Source organism: Calonectris borealis, chromosome 14, assembly GCF_964195595.1.
Source record: "Calonectris borealis chromosome 14, bCalBor7.hap1.2, whole genome shotgun sequence".
NCBI lineage: Eukaryota > Metazoa > Chordata > Aves > Procellariiformes > Procellariidae > Calonectris > Calonectris borealis.
This window is the reverse complement of record NC_134325.1, coordinates 4,576,394-4,595,322: the sequence shown is the minus strand read 5'-3', so window position 1 is coordinate 4,595,322 and position 18,929 is coordinate 4,576,394. Positions and strand designations below refer to the sequence as shown.

The window sequence follows — 18,929 nt, the reverse complement described above, 5'->3', positions numbered from 1 at the left end:
ACTGCAGGAATATTAGCCTCTAAGGCTCATGCTATCTTCATTTTATGGGATGGATAGTATTTTATTGTCAGGAAACGTGATTCCCTTCTAGGGTACAACTTAATAAATGCTTCAGTTTAGGTCCCAAGAAATTTGGGCTGAATCACTGTAGACCACTGGATGGCTTTGGAGCAGGCAAAGCCTGAGGGACCAGTTCAAGCAGCCACCAACCAGGGGGTTTCCACCGCTTTTCTTTAACCCCCTCATTTGGGCACAAAAGACATGGGCCAACGGAGGGTCAGCTTAGCACGACAAAGAAAAGCAATAGAGCCGAAAGGCAGGGCAGGGAGCACGCTCGGGAGGGACCCACCCCAGCCCGTCCCCCTCCCAAACCAAATGAAGCAAATCTGAAGGCGTGGGGCATAACGATGCCACAGGGAGCAATTAAATGGCAAGGGGAAAATAATTGAATTTGCAACTAAAAACATAAGGCACCAAACAGCCCTAGACAGTGAGATATTTGACAGCTGCAATCCTAGACATGGCTGGGACAGGCAGAAATAAAAGGCTCCATCCTCTATTACCAAACCGCCCAGAAACCGTCAAGCGCTTATGTTGAAAGGTTGCTATAAAGTGAAACAACAGCTTAATTTTTATTCTACTTCACCACGACTTTAGAGTATGGAAATCGCCCTGCTCATCACCCCGGTTCTGGGGTCTTATTGCTGACGTACATTCGTGTAACGGTAACAAACTTCAACCCGCGGCAGGACAGACACCTTTTCTAACCGTAAATGGGCTGCATGAGAACTTAATTACCCAACTGGAAAGCCATAAATACTTCAGACTGACTCAGTTCGGGTGCACTGGATTTTTTCCTGTCTTTCACTGCGTCAGGGAATTTCTTTCCACCCTTTCCCCTTAGGAAAGGGGCGCATGGCTGAAGGAGTCAGCGGTCATGAATAATCAGGGAGGGACTTTTCCAGAACAAGGCAGTAATGTGAAAAAGTCTTTCTTCTGGGGCGACATTTGCATGACCGAGGGATGACATAATAAGTCCGCAAACAAAAAAGGCTTTATACCCCCATGGCGACTTTCAAAACCTCTCTGCGCTGGCTTGGTCCTTCCCTTCTGAGCAGAAGCATCGCATTTTGGGGGCAGGAATTTAAGCCCCATCTGCACCAGGTCAACTGCCGTCTCTGCAGCCGTGACTTTATCTCATTCTTTCTGGCTAACGCAATCCAACCACCCACGTTAACGATGCTATTTTACAGGGCACAACTTTTCACTGTAGGACCGAAGGGATTTATTTCTGGTCTGGTATGAGGGTATAAGAACCAAGCAGAGCCCAGGGTGACAAACCTGTTTGCATAGGAGATCCACCAACGTACGGCTGGAGCCACCTCGGAGAGGCAAGGCCAGTGCCTGGACACAAGCTTGCGGTGACGGAGCAGAAAGAAAAGGTACGAACGGTATTGCCAGAGAGTGAAAAAGCAGCAGCATGCCAAGATCCGCTCCCCACTCCCCGAAAAAAAAAATCAAGCCCCTGCTAGACACTTGGGAGCTGCTGAAAGGGCCAAATTGAAAAGGAGCTGCTGAAGTGCAGCCAGAGGAGCTGCGTGCCAGGATGCATCCTTGCGAAGGCAGCCCAAGCACTGCGGGTACGGCCGGGGCACCGAACCGGTGCTGGGAACCCAGCCTGGGTGTAAAACCACGGCGCGGGTGCTCAGACTGAGGCAGAACTAATGTTTTCACTTCCAGCGTGGGCCGTTTGCCAGATGTGGACCTCTGCTGAGAGTTAACCGAAATGCATTTGAAACTCTGGACAAACCCCTTTATTTTGCAGGTCATTTGTTTTTAAGGAGAGGGCTGAGCGGTGATCTAAGGAGTCAGAATCAGGTAGTTCAGACCCCTGCAGAAAAGCGTCTGGGGACATTCAGAGCGGTGAAGCAGGCGCTGCAGGAATGATGGATGCTGGACCAAGCCCAGCCTCCCAAGCCCAAGGGGATTTGCTCACGCCGCCGGGAGCGGGGAAACCGTTTCTCACCAGTATAGGAAGTCAAGCGCTTGGCAACAAGGGAGGCAGCTCTCCCACAACTCCGGTTACGCAAACAGCTGCCTTCTGCTGGGTTTCAACATGCTTCGCTGCTCCAAAAATAATTTCCTGCTTGATTTGATACCATTAGCGGGAGCACAGAGCGCAGCACGAACGGTCATGCCGCTTCACGCTGGATCCAGCTAGCCCCAATTTCTGTTTTTGGCAGAGGGGCACAATTACGCAGGAGGAAAAGGTAAGCGGGGGCGATAGCGTAAGCCCTCTCCTCTTCCTCCGCGAAGGGTTTTGACGCAAGTCTGGAGGAAAGTGCCTGCCACCTTCGTCCTTCTGGGCCTCTTTCCAGAGCTGAGATTTCCCAGCCCTTACAGCCCGTAACACTTATGGCATATAACCAACACGCAGCAGCCAAGCAGGAATCAACGCCAGCGTAAAGTTCAACGACAAAGTCACTGCTCGATGGGCGATTAGGAGCTGTGCCGGTCCCGGACAGAGTTGCTGGAGTTCCCCCAGGGCACGAGCACAAAAAGCTAATATCACGCCTTCTTCCACTCCCCACTGGATTACTTTGTGTCCCCTTTGGGGGCTTGTTGGAGTAATCCCAGTCCAGCCCAGTGCTTTGGGAACAGCAGCATTTTCTGTTCCTAGCTGGACTGGAATTTGGATAGCAAATTTTGCCCTAAGGTGCATCTGATTTCCTGTTCCCTATTCCCAGCCCAGGCATCTGCATGCCCCTTCCCAAGGGCCTGCCTTGGGGGGACTCCTCCAGGAGCCTTCACCAACAGTGCTCTGGAAACCTCAAGAAGTACGAAAAGTTAAAGATGCCAAGGCCCAGCACATCAGCATCACACTCCATAGCCTGTGGACCGCCAACGGCACAGCACACCAACCCTCCCAAGTCATGGCCTTACGCAGAGGCCAGCCGGTATCTTCGAGATGAAGTTCAAGTAATGTTCAGCAAAGAAATGAAGAAGCAAAGTAAAACTCAATGTCACCCAGTAAAGCAACGGCTGCAACGTGGGATTCAGAAGCTGATAGCATGTCCACAAAATCAGCGTATTTTAGGGCAGTACAGAGTGCACACTGGTGTGAAGGGGGACTCCCCAACAGAGTCTGAAGGTCTGTTTTAGCATCTGAGGAAGCTCTATGGGTTTTCCTATACTACCTGACTCAGAAGCAGAAATCCCTGATAGCATCGGCCAAGTGATTTTGTGCTGCCTTTCTCCTCCTCTTATACCTTGAAATCAAATTTGTGCAATGATGGCACTTGTTTATGCTTATACATTTCACGCCCAAAGAGACCATGAGGGACCATTTCATCTGATCCACACTACACAAGCCTTACCAACCTTTTCTTTCCACAATCATTCTTTGAGCCACACAACGGCTTATGAAAGATGCCCCTCAGCCTAGACTAGAAGAGTGTAAGGGGTGGTGAACCCACCACTGCTTTTGGGGAGCTTGGACAGAAACTAACCTTGGAAGGTAAAGCCATGAAAAGAGAGGAAAGGTCCCATCAGCAGTCCTGCACAGGACATAACTCCAGGATGACATCCTCAGCTTTCACACGAGGCAAAATATGCATCTGAGCTGAGCCAAATGCCAGGTGGGGCCCCTCCTGTCACCATCACAATAAAAGGGAATAACCCTGCGGAGAAGGTGGCTCCTCAGCTGCTGCAGGACCTGAGCCGGGCGGGAGGACAGGACTGGTGAGAAGAGTGTACAAGCTGGTTTCCATGCTCAACTGACCCATGTCTGCAGCTGCTGCTGCTCCCACAGCCCGAGGGAGTGCAGATAAGCAGCAGTTCAGCTTTTCCAGACATAGCACAATTCCTGTTTACAGCCTCTGGGCTAGACTTTTCAAAAGAAGGAGCTAGGTGTCTATTCTTGCAGGAAACCAGGTGTGTAAACAGTTCAATTAATACACCCAGCAAACTGTGCTCTAGTGCAGCAAAGAGGGCTAGTGGAGACAAGCCAAGAGCACAGGAGCCGAGGAAGGAAAATACTTTTAAAGAATATGCCTAATTAGAGATGGGCCTGGGCCAAAAGTTTGTATTTGAACACCTGGAAGAGCCCTGGGGAGCAGAATTGTAACCTGAACCCAGATCCACATTTTGTAAGTCGCTCCTCTCCCAAATGAACTAAACCCCAGCCCCAGACCCAACCATCACACAGTCTGAGCTGCAGGTCTCCAAAGCCTGGAGATCTGGCTTTTACACTCAACGGGGTTTTGGCCAAGCCATTGTGCTCGGCCGCTGGTGCCCTCCATCCCTCTTGCCCCACACCGCCCAGTGCCCCGCCGTGGGCCCACTCTGCCCCACTCGACAGCTCGCTGTTGCTTCTTGGATCTGTTGATCCAAGCATGCACCTGGATCACTGACTCAAGGTGGAGATGCCCGTTTGGTGTCTGACGGCACATCCCCATTTGCTCCAGCGGCCATGGCGTCCCCAGCACTGTGACCAAGCCCTACTTTTCATTTCACCGCCTTCTCCCTGTCCTTGCAGGCTACAGCTGCAGCTCCTGGCCAAAGCAAGAAGCCTGCTCCAACAAAAAAACCAAGTGGTTCCATTCATGCCTGCAAGCCAAATATTGACAGCGACTCTCAGTTTTGTGCCAAAGCCGCAGGGCTTGTTTTGAAGGGCACAACCTCCAGGGCGGGGAAAGCCCCCCATGCCCTTTAAGAGTCCTTGCAGAAGTGGAAGACTCCCTTTTCTTCCTTACAGCTCAGTTCTCTAGGGCAGAAAACTAAACCTCGCCCACATCTTACCGTCTCTTCCGAATGTAGATTTTCTTTATTGCAGAATCACATTTGGCAAAGAAAGGTTAGCCCCATCCCCATAAAACCGCCCCGTCACAGGCATGTCATGCATTTCAGACAGCTTGCAAGGCTGACTAAACATTTACTTTTGGATGGCTCATTTCCAAAGTCCAGAAATAGATCCTCATCCACAATAAAAGAGTGCCTGGGTGTGCCATCAGATGGCTTCATTGCCCCGTTACAGCATGCCATTTGCATTCCTGCGCTTTCCCCCTCTCGAGGCGCCGCCGCTGCCCGGCGCTGAGCTCGCTGCCGCGTCCCCCTCCCAGGGCAGACCTGCAGATAGGCGAGGCCTCATCTCCTAGCTGGATTATTCTACATAGGTATTTGACAGTCATTTTTGCATCATCTGATCTTGGGTCCTGTTCGGCTGAGGTAGGTGACTAATGCATGTGGCTCTTGATTGCTTTCCCTTTCCCAGTGGGTACCCAGCCTCTCACCAACACAGAATGGGATGAATTGGCACAGCTGGAGAAGGGCAAACGAGATTTGCTCACCCTGGATGCTGTAATAGTCAAGGCACTGTTAGTGTTTTGGAAACCTTTCGAACAATTTAGCTCCACTGCTATTCAGAGCAGCTTTGCGCCACAGATGTACTTTTCTAGCTATCGCAAATTCTCCCCTGCCACAGCTGAACCTCCATCCCCAAGAAATAAAACAATTAAAAAAATAATAATCAGGCTTTATATAAAAACACAGGAAAAACTTTATGAATCCTTCAAGGGCCAAGAGACTCCGTCTGAAAAGTGCTTGCCACACAGCACCCAGGCAAAATCAAAATGATGCAACTTTTGGTAAGGTGGACAGATTACAATCGGGCAATTACACATCCCGGACCGTGTAATTGCATGCAATGAGAACACGCGTGGGTGTAGTGCGAGGCGTGAGCCTGGTGTCACCAACCACAGGCTCCTCCGGTTACCCTAAAGGAGTTCTTCAACACATGCTTTCAAAATTTTTTTTCTAAACATCAATAGGTCCATCTAGAAGCAGGTCTCTTTCTGCCATGAAAAGTAATTCCTGGAAGACTGGGAAACATCCAGGACTATATTGGGAAACATCAGCCGGAAGAATCGATCCATCATCTGTCTCATACCCAACTGTGTCTGGAGAGTCAGAAAGGGGAGGGAAAGAAACCCAGCACTCACAATACAGCCAATCTGTTATAGAGCTTTAGATCAGGAAAGAGCTTTTCTAAGCTTCTGTAGGAAGTAAGCTTAAACATCTGACGCATGAGCATCCTCAACTTTAATAACCATTATTGTCTTTCATCCCCCCTGCTTTTAAAGTCTGAGAACAGCATTTAGGAGTCTGGCCTCCTGTAAGCATTGCTCAGATGCTCCCCAGATGGCTTTTCCAAGGGGATTTCTAATTATTTGGGTTTTTTAAAGAAATATCCTGCAGGAATCTTTTAGGTTTCTGGAGGTTTCCTTCCTTCCTCTACAAATTTCTTTACCCAGTGCTTGATTTAAAACCAAACTCAAAGGAAACACTTCCAATGACTTCAATATGTCTCAGATCATATACCCTGAGGTAAAAGAGAAATGAACCAAATCCCATAAAAATAAAGATGGTGCAGATTTCAAAAGGATTCACAGTGAAGTTTTGTAACGAAGTGATTAGTCCAAAAGTTTCAGCCGAGAATATCATGGAATAAAGGAACATTTAGTGAGACTGAGAAAGTTAATACTGCATACAGACCACAGAGGATTAGATATATAATCCCTCTCCACCAAGAAAAATAAATTAAAATCAAAGCAACAATTGCTGTAGTAACAAGTAAACAAGAAAAACTCAGATGCTCAAAAATATTCAAAGTTTTCAGATCCTGAACTACCTTAAACGGACCAGATTTCCAAAAGTGCTAAATTCCTATCCTATGAAAATCCACGTTAGACATCCCCAAGTGGGAGACTGAAAGAAAATCACAGTCATTTCTGGAAAGCCTGATCGCTGCGCTTCTGCTGCAGAGGGCAGCGGGAGAGCAGAGCAGAGCCCCTTACGTGTCTGTAAAGCAAAGCAAATTATTCTAATGAATGTATAGGGTCTGTGTCTCTCCCAGGCCATCCAAGCCACCTCCCAAGCAATAGTTAATCACAACGAGACATGCTACTCCTCCAAAGCTGCTGCTCCATATCCCCCAAAATGGGATACAACCCTACAGGGCATGTTGCCCTGCCTTCTGCAAACGCCGGCTGAGCAAACTGGGAGTGCTTCTGCACGTGCTACGGCACAGACTGCGGGCTCAACACACAGGCTACGCCCTGCGCACTGATAGACCCTCACCATGGTGTCCGGCCTCTCAGGTCACACCATTAGCGTTGCCCTCCTCTTGGATCAGCATCTCTGCTGGCCAGCAGCGCTGAAGCCCATCTGCTGCACCCCGCTGCCCCGGGCTCAGCCCGAGCCGTCGGGAGCTTGCAATCTGAATGCCACTGAGAACGTTTCTGATGCTGGAAATACCTTCTCCCTTGGCTGTGATAACCCATGGTTTGTCAGGTTAAAGAGACAAGCCCCAACAAGCACTGGGGTTAGCCTGGAAATGGCCATTCAGAAACTCCTTTGCCCTCTGGCTGCTTTCACTGCCTGAATGCTTCACATACCTTTGGCTCTCGCCTGGTGGAGTGGCTGTGAGCAGGGTTTCATAAAGAGACTGCAGGGAAAGGAAAACCCTGGGTGGGGCCGCGGAAGCTGGTGTAGTTCATGTAGAGGTCACACCCTTTTTATTTCCCTCTGAGCACCCCATCCGAGCCGCCTAGCCTTCACCCAGGGCCACGGTGAACCGGCACCCTGTGACAACGGGGTGTTGCATCTCCCCATCCACCCGCCAGCCTCCTGCTCGTCCCATCAATCTGGCAGCAACGGCCAAGAGAAGCACCGGGGAGGGTTTAATACCCAACCCCAAACTCCTCCAAAAGGGCTGCTTTTCCACCCATCCCTTACAGCAGCCATATTTCAGGCAGGAGGAAAACGGGAGAGCAGCAGTGATTTGAAGAGGTGGCACCTGAGACATTGCTAGACCCATCCCTGGCAATGTAGCTGAAGATCTTCAGGTCCTGGGAGTCGTGCAACACACAGAATATCCTGTAAATGGGATCATGCATGACGAGCATTTTGTGCTCGTCCCAGGCCCATTCTTTCTTCCCCCTTGGGGTCCATTTTGGGAATACTACTTCCTTCCAGTCCAAGCCCCTTGATGCCCCAATCTTACTGCCCCAGAAGACCCAATACATCTAAAAGCACGAAGCCTTTCTCCCGCAGAGCTTCACTCCTCAGCTCCCCAAGTCCTAACTCCTCTCGGTCCACCCTTCACATGCCAAATCCACACATTTCCGTTCATCCCGACCTTCCCTCCCTCCCTTGTCTGATAGTCCTTCCCACACACAAGCGCCACATCCTTCCTGTCCCAACCTCACCGCAAGGCTGGGTTCGTTCACTGAAGCAGACCAGAATGAAATGTAAGCATGAGCCTTTGAATCTAAAGGATTAGGAGATGTAAAGGAGAGAGCTGTCCACACGAACATGTGCAGGCACGAAGGGAGGGAGGTTGTGCCACCCCACGTTGCCCTCCAGGTCCCTCTGCCAGCTCTTGCTGGGCTCAGCTCTGCAGTCCTGCGCTTCAGCCCCCAGCCTCTGAGACTCCCCCACCACTGAGCTCCAGGGCTGGCTGAGCGCAGTTTTTTCTGCTGCTTTTCTGAAATAGCAAAAGGCCAGCACTTTCTTTTGATAAACAATTAAAAAAAAAAAAGAAACAAGCCCAAAAAATGGGATGGTAGCTGGGCTCACAAAGACTCTGCCTGCCCAGGACACCAGGGGATGAAGAGGAGAATACATCCAGGAAAAACTGGATGCGTTCCTCCAGGGTAGCAGATATTTGCATGAGCACACCTTGTGATAGAGAGAGTCTGCATCCCAGAGGCTGCATAACCTAAACAGCAATATTGTAAATGTATTGGGAGAGGGAAGGAAAAACCACCTCGTTGCCCCATATTATGCATGAGGAACACCGGTGCAGAGGGATGGGACGGCTCACTTCTATCACAGGAAAACTGCAGCAGAGCCGAGTCCCAAATCCCAATTCAGGGACTTAACCACAGTCTATTCTGCGCTTTCTATTTTCTGTTAACAAAAAAACCCAGTACTTCCCTGGATTTCAATCCCCAGTGGTATTGCTGGATTTGCTGCCCAGTCGTAAAATATTCCAGGAGTGGGAAGAGCAGATGAAGCTCCAGTGAGTCATGAGCAGACACTGCCTTATTGTGCAACCTGCACGGAGAGGGGCATGTTCAGCCCTCCGACGCTGCCTCTGCTAGCGAGGCCGGACCCAAAATACCTTGTGCCTTTCCATAAAATTCCAGTTTTCAGGGCTTGTTTTTTGGTTTTGTTTCCCATTTTTTCACTTATTACTTGGGGCTGTGAGGAACACAGCTCACAACCGACCGGGCAGGGCACCGTGCCGCACAGAAACCCAGCGCTTTCAAAGCATCGGGCCGAGGGGAGCGGTGTTCAAACATCCATAATTGTTTAGCAGAGGTAACTTCACAAACACACGCGCTTTTGATTGCGATCTAGCCACCACGCGCACAAAACAGGGTTTCGCTCACCCGCCGCCCCCTCACTTTCTGACTCCAGGCATGGGGCGGCGAGGCAGGGCAGCCTCCCCCGGCGCACAGGCGCGATGAAAGCTGGAGAAGGCAGCGGGGAAATTTCCTTAGCTCCCCCATTGATATTTTCCCCCCGCCTTTATTTCCTAACTGTCTGTCTGCCGGGGTAACCACTGCCAACCCACGGAGGGACACCAGGAGCTCTGGTGCAAGTCAATTCCCAGCAGCCCCCAAACCTCAACTCTCTGTCTAAGCAGCACAAACCAGCCACACGAGGAAGTTCTGGATACTTTCTCCCTTTCTTTATTTTTTTTTTTTTAATGCCTTTTCATCATGGTTTCCCTGGGAAGATGAAGCAGCTAAGCCGAAAGGGCAGAGATGCCTGGGAGGAAGGAGGGTGCTGGGGGGAGAAGGGGCAGGTGGACACCCCCTGTGAGCTGGCACAGCCGCGCTCACAGCCCTCCCACCAAAGCCCTGCAGAAAGGTAAGTGGGAATGAGAGTTTTGAAGGAAAACGGGGAGCTCCTGACAAGGCTGAGGAAGGGGTTGCCAACCAGCACCCCGTTAGCTCAACCCAAGCCCAGCCCTCCCCAGCCATACCCCTTACCCTTGAGGGCAGCCACAAGGCATGGGCTCTCCCTCCCATGAGCTGCTGGCTCCTGCCCTAAACCCCACTCTTCCTCCCTTGGGAAAGGGCCCCACCTATGGGTGAAGGACCAAAGAGGAGCTCTCAGCCCCACCACCATGCCTCCTTCCACCGAAGTTCAGACCAAGGGTTGTAGGGAGAGGATGGAAGAGCCAGGTTTACTGAAGGTCTGCAAAGGGGGAACGAGGGCACCTTTGCAGCATCAGTGTGGTCTTCCAATGGGTAAATAGGAGAAAGCCAGTGGACCCAAATCTAAAATTGGTGGCCTAGAAGTGGTAGGTGGGGTGGAGGTTTGCAGGAAGGAAGGGCTGGGGATGAGCGTATGTTGCACGAAGGCAGCACAGACAGGGGAAAGTGCTCAGGACCTGCACCCTAGTGACCTCTGGTATGTTCACGATCCAGCATCAAACTCCAGGACTGTGATCACAGGCACAACGTGTTGGTGGCCAGAGCTAGTGTTCTGGGACTCAGGTGTTAGCAAGCAGAAATCTTGCAAAGCAGTCTGTTCCCTGAGCTGTTTCAGACCTGCTTCATGAGGAGGTAAATGGTGCTGTAGAAGCGCCTGTGCCTCTCCATCAACCACACAGACTCTGAACAGCAAATTTAGGTGTAGCTGTCTCCACTGTAGATGTCTAAGATTAGGTGAACTCCACCCAAAGTGCACTGAGGCATTTCTCAGGTTCAAGAATAGGTCAAACAAGTCACCAGAACTAGAAAGCTCTGGTGCTGTGAATAAAGGAGAGAAGAAAAATGCCCTAAACCTGAACTCTGAACCAACAAGTTGTGGAGGGATGATGTGCATGATCCTCTATCCAGACCCAGTTAACATAGACCTTACAGACAAGCTTTGGTACCATGGCTTCCAAAACTAAGATTGTTGTCATGCAGAGTAAATGAGAAAAAAGAATCTCTGGATCCTGTTTTGTTTTGGTTTATTTTTCACAGAAGGCCACAACTGAGGTCCTCTGTGCCTTCCCCAAACCATCAGCTCCCTGACAAACAGCCCATTCACTATTCCCTCCCCAGCTCTCCCAAGGCACCACAGAGCTCGACCGACGGTGACAGACCGCGTTGCAGCTCGTGGATGACTTGCTGGCAAGCAGAGACCACCTCCCTCTCCCCAAAGTCCCTTGACACAGAGGACAAAGCAAAGCCTGTACAAGTATCACTGATCCATGCTGCTTGGCCAATCGACATCATCCCAGGCAGAGAAATACCACTGGTTTCTACTGGAAGGGAGCAGGAGCAGCTCCCGGCAGCAGAATACCCTGCTTTGTCCCGAAACGGAGTGCAACCCTCTCGCCCTTTGCCATGTTCCCACCCGCCTTCCCAGCTCCCAACCTTCAGCCCTTTCAACACCCACAGTCTTTCCACTCTGCCGTGAAGCAATGAGAAATTCCCTGCCAGAGGACATTGTTCAAATGGGTTATTGAAAAGAAATGCAATTCCCTACTCCGGGCGAACAAGCTCCTTCTTTTCCCCTTGAGGAAGAAGGATAATAGCACAGCCAGGAAAAAAAAACTATCCCCAAAGCCTGCTGTAATAATATTAAATAAGAGACCAAAGGGGTTTGGCCAGGAAAATCCCAAGTTCAAAAGAATAATTGCTCCAAGAGATTTAAGCCTACAGCTGACTCACTGAAATGAAGAAACCTCTCCTTGTCCATAGAAAGCAAACAAATCTTGGGTCATGCAGCAAAGCTTCTGTATGTCCTTGTTAGAAAGAAAGAAGAAAGAAGCCAAATGCAATTAATCATACTCCCAGAAGAAAGGATGAAATCTCTCTAATTAGCTACCTAGGCTCATCTTTCCACTTTTGAAAACTAATCCAGTCTTCTTCTTTCACCCTTCACCCACAGCACTGCCACAAAAGCCTACTACAAATACCGTATCGCTTCTCTCCAGGGGTACACACTCACCTGCAGCCTGTGCTCCCCTAACAGCTTTCCATAAGCGTACAGGGAGGGGGGAACATGTGCAGAGGGCAAACAGAGCTCCTTTTCATAGTCACCTTCTGTGAGTGAGCTGTGATGGAGTTTGCAGACTCTCCAAGAACCTAGAGACCTCGGCTGAACTACAGGAGTTATTTTCAAGCTAGGTATTTTATATCCACAATCCTGATCCAACTGATCAATGACCAGAAAACACCAATAATAAAAAAAAAAAGCATACAAACATGAAAACACTTTCCAAATGGTTAAGATTACAACTGCTTGTGTTAATAAATTGGCTTATACCTGATCCTCAGGTGGTGTAAATTTGCCTGACCATCACCCTGCCCATAGAAAGCATGTTCTTCACAGCTGTATGCACTGTCTGTACAGGGGTGAGTGGACAGGGCTATATATTAAGAGCAAGGTCTCCAGCAAGTAAATTTGGTAGGGTGAAGCCAGCTGGCAAGCAGCTCCTTGATTTGCAAAAGGCAAAGCCGCATTTCACAGATGAAACATATCCAGGTCTGACTAAAAGTCACAATTCCTTTGCTACAGCTTCATTCAAAGTTTTGGAAAACATGGGGGAAAAGTGTAGTACTTCAGAGAGAGGAAGAGGAAGGGCTGGAGCTGGTGGCTGCAGCTTAGGAGCGGACGTCAGGATCTGACATCCAGAAAATCTTATGCAAATCAGAACAAGCCATTCAACTTCCCTGGGGCTCCCTTAATAAATAAGGGTTGACAAATATTATTCCAACAATGAAAACAACAGCAGACCCGCTCTTTAGGTCAAGTACATCAATGGTAAATACAATACAGTGGAATAATACCAAAATGACATCAGCTGAGGAACTGAGACCGATTTCTACCCCCTCTCTTGTATACAAACCACTGCTAACATATGAATAATGCTGTCAACAACAGACGGGGAACGCGGGCCAGCTTTGTGGTGAGGGAGAGTGAAGAATGCAGAGTGGACAGAAATCTCCAGCTTTGCTCCATGACATGGCAGAAATACTTATTTTCAAAAGAAGGAGATTGGGTCATTCTTCTATGAAAAAAAAAAATGGAAGTGATTACGCAGCTCCAAGTACAGCTGGAGCCTTCCTGTACAAATGTGGGAAACAGGGAGGGATGATTAAGAGCCAACCTGTGGGATCCAGGCCAAGGAGCCTTGGGTGCGTCCATAATGCGACACCCACTCCTTTCCCTCCAGGTCACTGCTGCAGACACAGCCAGAGGCGCTGGGGGTGCTCTGGGGGCTGTTTCGTGGCACAGAGCTGTCTTCATCTGCTCGCAGGGCTGAACTCCCACTCATCACCAATATCGGCCAAAACGCTAAAAATCTGTAGATTGCTCCTCTAATCTTTGCACAGAAATCTGGCAGAGGAGCTAAGGGCGGTGTCAGAGCAAAGGTGGGATTTGGCTGCGGCAAAGGTGGCTACCAAACGCCCAGAGTGGCCTCCCTGTGCAGTCCTTCAGCCTGGAGCTGCTGTTTCTAAAATCAAACCAACTCTCTGCACATCAGGGTGGTCAGAAGGGTCCTGCCAGCGCGCTGGGCTTTGTCCCTTGTTAATGGGAATTCCCAGCATCCTTCCAGGGGGGATGCACAGATCCTCGTGGAGAAAACCAAATGCTGCCATCAGACAGGCTGCTTTCCCCAGTCCTGCTATGGGATGGCAGGAGCAGCCCCAAAACCTCTGCGACGGGATGCTCCAGCACGTGAACTGCGAGCCGAAGCTGCCCTCCGCCGGCTGCAAGGGGAACAACCCCCTGCGACGGGAAAGTCGAAAGCGATGTCGGTTTTCAGGTGCAGGTCCCTTGCTTTCCCATAATTAGGGGCAAGGTTCCCTTTTCTCAGTGTTATGTCGCACAAAACGTAAGGGCCGGAAGCTTTCAAAATAAGCAGGGAACTGGGGAGCCTGGAAGCACCTTGCGGTCTGACAGCCCCAAGCCCCGACATCCAAAAGCCGGGCTGCATTCAAGCGTCTCTAACTAATTAACTGAAACAGGGGATTCTCTCCCACTCCCGATTTTTCTATAAACCAGCGACTGATGCACACGCTGGAAAGTGAAACCCCATAAATTTTTGCTACTTGAATGTTGATGTTTAAATATGGGCATAGAACCAAAGATTAAGCGGAGAACTGAGGTAACCTTTACTTTTAGGCTGTTAACACACAGAAGGGATACAATCACTGTATTTGATTAAAAATAACACTTATTAAAACCTCACTCAACCATCAACATCTATAAATACTTTAAAATCCTGAATTAGTTAATATTATGTACATCCCCAATTTTCATTTTATGTAACCATATAACAACTACAAAATGAATCCTCCTAGCCAGCCTTGCGTCAATTGGCCAAGAAGGAACAGGCACCAACCACAAAAGAATTAAGGAAAACCGTTTCAGGTTTCAAGCAAGAGGAAGAAAACTCCTGAGATTGTCTGCAGCAATTAATTTGGCCCAACACTGCCACGGTACAGCAGCAAACAGAGTTTTCAGGGGCTACTCCCTAAGGCGGCGAGGTTAAAGTCTTCTACTCGATTAACCCTTGCAAAGACTTGAGATGCAAAGTTGCATCACTGCAGCACCTGAATGCATGTGGATGCACAACAGGGTTCAGAGGCCAACGCAGGACGCCCAACACCGTAACTGAGTGTGCCCTATGCAAAATGCCTGGGTGACATAGCACCACGTACAGTCCGCAGTGCTTACGGCGCTAGGAAAAGGATCATGAAAAAAAAAAAATCAATGACATTTGACTTAGCTGCCTGAAGTTCATGAAAACTGATTTTTAATGAGACAGCATTGCTGTACAACTGAGGGGAGGGGAGGCCCAATTCCTAAAAACCAGAGCTCCCCCTAATGACTTTTAACCTCTATCCTACGCTGTAGAGCAGCTATAATGCTCGCAAAGATTGAAAAAAGTTATTTCCATGCTAACCGGAATCTGCAGAAGCAAGTGTCCATAATAAAAAAAGTAGAGCAAAATAAACGCTCAAAAGTTCACAAGGGATTTTTTTTTTCCCCCCAACCAGAGAAATGCTGGGGAATCTTCCAGGAAGATTACAGCCGCGTGCACTTCCCTGCCTGCAAAGTTCTCCGACGCACCACACCTTTTGAGCTTCCTTTACTAATAATGAACAGAGACCAGTAAATACAGTAAGATCAGGCATTTCTTTCCTATTGCAGCACAGAAAAGAAGGTGGCAGCCCACTGCAACGTGCCAGGCTGTGGAAAGCAAATAGGGAAGCGGCCGGCATGTGCTTCATCCTGCTGTGACAGGGCTAGACCTCCTCACTCTTTTCCCCCACTCTCCCAAGCTTGCTTTCCCCTTTCGCAAGGTCTTGCTCTACATCGAGCATCCCCCAAGCACACTCCACGAGTTTCACACCCCTCCCGGTTTCCATTTCTCAGTTGTTCAACACTGTTTCTTAAAAGCAAGTGATGCAATATGGGCTGCTTTTCAGCACGCTCAGCTCCAAAGAGAAGACAACCGGGAGACAGATAGACTCTCATTTCTCACTTCAACTTGTTTTTAAATCAATTTAAGTAGACAGAAGATGAGATTTTCAACAAAGTCCCCTTAAAAACAGTGGGAATGGTTCTTTGTAGCAGTATGGAAAGCCAAATTTTGAGTTCTGGTACGATCCTCTACTGCCACCAGCAGTAAGATACCATCAAAAGCGGGGGGGGAAGCAAAACACCCCTTAGCAGCTCCCTCAATGGTTGCAACAAGGCCAACACCGAACAAGTGGACCACTCACCCAAATGTGGTGGAGAGGACACCTCCCAGGGCAGAGCCAATGATGATGCCTATTCCAAAGCAAAGACCCAGCTTCCCCAAAGCGTCAGCGCGTTGGGAAGGGGTCGTCAGGTCTGTAATAAGCTTCTGAGCACCTGCAGGGAAACAAATCCCTTGAAAGAAAGCTTGTCACAGGGTCTGAGCAGTGGGTATAAATAATCCCCGGGGCAAATGCTCGTGCACACTGCTGAGTGGAATTGGTTCAGCTCATCAGTCGTAGGAAACAAACCACTCAAACCACTCAAACAAACCACGCCACAAGTGGCAAGAAGAGCCTTAACACCCTATCAACTTGAGTCCTCTTGCATGAGCTACACAGACTTCTGGTAGCTAAAGGCTGTGGTATGGTTTTTACTAGAAACATCTAGGAAAGGCCAACTAAAGCAGAACAGCTGGTGAGTAATGGAAGGTACTTTTGTAACCACCTTTCGTTTTGACTAATATGCTCATTTTACCAGGAGAAAGGGAAAAGCTCTCCTATAAAGTATCCTGGTTACAAGAAGGCATCTGAGAAGCTTGGGATAGCACTGCTGCCAGCAAGTATTCATCACCCGCATCTGAATGGTGAAGTCCAAGCAATTTGCTCAAGATCATACAGGAGAATGGACCTGGGACTACAGGCTACCAGCCCTGCTTTCCATAACCAATACACCTGCCGCTTCGTGTTTGCACCATTTCACCCCTGATAACCACCAAATGTTCCTCCTGGCTTCCTTCATGCTGTTGAGCCTGTTGACTTCCAGCAACATGAGCAAGAAGAGAGGAATCAAGCAAAAAAAAACATTTGGAAAGTCGCTCAGCCCTGACCGACCTTACCTGGTAGCCCGTGCATGAACACTGCTGGCAGCCTGGAGAGGAAGAGGAGGGGGATGCTGGTGGAGATGGACATGAGCAGGAAGAAGGCACTTCCAGACGCACAGGAGAGAATTAAGGCAGCTCGGGTGCCAAATTGATCTGCAAACCTGGTACAGAAACGGTACAAAGTTGTCAGAAGTGGGACTGTGCAGGTCACTACAAGCATGATGGATGGAGCTGCACGGCCACCTCACTCATTTGTCCACCCCGGGAAGTGCTGATCAGATTCTCAGAAGCGTGCTGTTCCCAGAAAAGGACTAGATATTCAGAGGAGCTCAGCTTACTGGGTAACCTCTCTTCACTGCTGACTACTTGCAAAAAAACCCCCCAAACACCCCAAAACAAGCCCCCCAAAACTGCAAGCCTTGCTGGAGGAGGAGGAGTGCAAGGACCAGTGCTGAAGCAGCAGCTGCCCACCTGGGAACGTGGGCACTGACACTTTGGTGTAACAAGGGAACGTGCAGACGGCTGCCACCGCTCGGCCTGTATCCAGACCCCTTGTAAGCCCAAGATAACGTGTGCCTGCGTAAGTCCCTTCCGCTGGCATTTCAGTGAATAAACGGGATTTGTCTCCAAGCTGCTCAAGACCAGCCACAGGCAGTTTCGGCAGCTCAGCTCAGTAACTCATTCAATATTATCACTTCAGGGCACATAGCACCCGCAAATTTTCCTTTGCGACTCTTAGAGTTGGCCCAGACCAGGGAATCAGGCTAGCTAATTTTTTAGTTCAGGTTCAATGGCAACAGAAGTTATTCCAATGTCTTTCCAGAGGATGTTCAAAGCAACGTTTCTCATTCAGCACTACTTAAAGAAAATAAATAGCTAGCTTTCTGTTTATGTTCAATAAAGTCTTCACAACAGTGACTCAAATTTGCTTCTATTTGAGGGAAAAACCCAAAAGAGCCAGATGAGGTTTTAGTTCAGGTTTTATTCAACTCCAAGACACTTTAAAAAGCTAAGATGGACAAAGTCCAAGAGTACCACAGAAAGGGTTCTGAGCAATTGGGACTAAGATGACCATAAAATAGGTCTTAGATAAAGTTTTTCACTCTAATTCCTCCTTCCCTCTTTTTATTGAAGTTGCATATTACAGCTAGCAGATGAACGTTACCTTGCATAGCAATTAGCTGTGCTTACACTAAAGGGATCAACCGGAAAAAATGCCAAGACTGGTCTACAAAGCTAAGCATAAGTAATTAAAGGGGTTTGTGCTGAGGAAGAGGTCAAAGCTTCTCTGTTTACATGAAAGCCAGGGAAGTTTATATTAGCTGTTTGTAACCTACAGACCATGATTAACTAGATAGTCCAGGGCTTTTTTGGTTTTGTTCCTTAAGATCAAATTCAGTGCTTCGTCTGCTCATGGCTGTTTAGCAGCATCAGGCAAGAAGCACAAGGAAAACTGACCTAAACTACACATTTTTCTCTCTCTTATCCCCTTGCTTCCCATTTTCTCTTTATCTACCTTCACACTGAGGTCAAAGCAGCCTCACAACTAGGAAAATCCTTTTTATCTCAAACCTACATTGCAGATTTTGGCTTCAATCTGGCAATATACACCTTCAGTCCCATCTACACCAGTGGGAGTCCAGACCCAGACAGATTCTGGTTTGCCGTTTTCCTTCCCTTCAGCATCTCTTCTGGACATGAGTGAATGACATGCACAGAGGAAAACCAGATTTCAGATGGCACCAGATCCAGAACCGAACTATTAATATAGCTTTGTATGTTAATAGAAAAAGCATTGAAATTGGGCCCTTTGCACCATCTCCATTCTTAGGAATGCATTTTCTTCCAAGCTGCACTGGAGAATTTAATGTTACTGTTACTAATTTTAAAATGTGTATTATGGCAGTGTCCAAGGGCTGTTGGAGATCAGATCCTTGAAGTGCTACACACCACGTACCAGAGGATCCTGCAGAGCTCACAATCTACATCAACCAGAATGGTAAATCCCATGCAGGAAAACTGAGGCACACGCCAGCTCCGTAACCATTTATTACTTTGTTGATCAGTAGCAGGTCTAAGAAGAAAAGCTAGATTTTCTCAGCCTCATTTTAGTTTCCTATCACTGGACTACACTGCTCTTTCAATTTTTTTCTGCTTTTTGGGAATGCATTCCCCCACCACTCAAATTTTTTTTGGCCGTTTACATTTCATTCAGAACAGGAGCATGTGTCCCATGGGCTAGAGAGGCAGAAAACCCGAGTCTGTTCCACTCTTCTCTTGTTTT

General features: G+C 48.7%; 1 protein-coding gene across 1 annotated transcript in view; it reads right to left on the bottom strand.

Annotated features, from left to right (window-relative positions):
* The window catches only part of SLC67A1 (solute carrier family 67 member 1), a 63,128-nt gene that overhangs the window by 41,336 nt on the left and 2,863 nt on the right, over positions 1–18,929 (bottom strand). Inside the window, exons 4-5 of the mRNA XM_075163026.1 lie at positions 16,661–16,806; positions 15,807–15,939 (exon numbers count right to left, since the gene is read on the bottom strand). Of these exons, the coding sequence (XP_075019127.1) occupies positions 15,807–15,939; positions 16,661–16,806 (279 nt within the window). The remainder of the gene's footprint in view (positions 1–15,806; positions 15,940–16,660; positions 16,807–18,929) is intronic.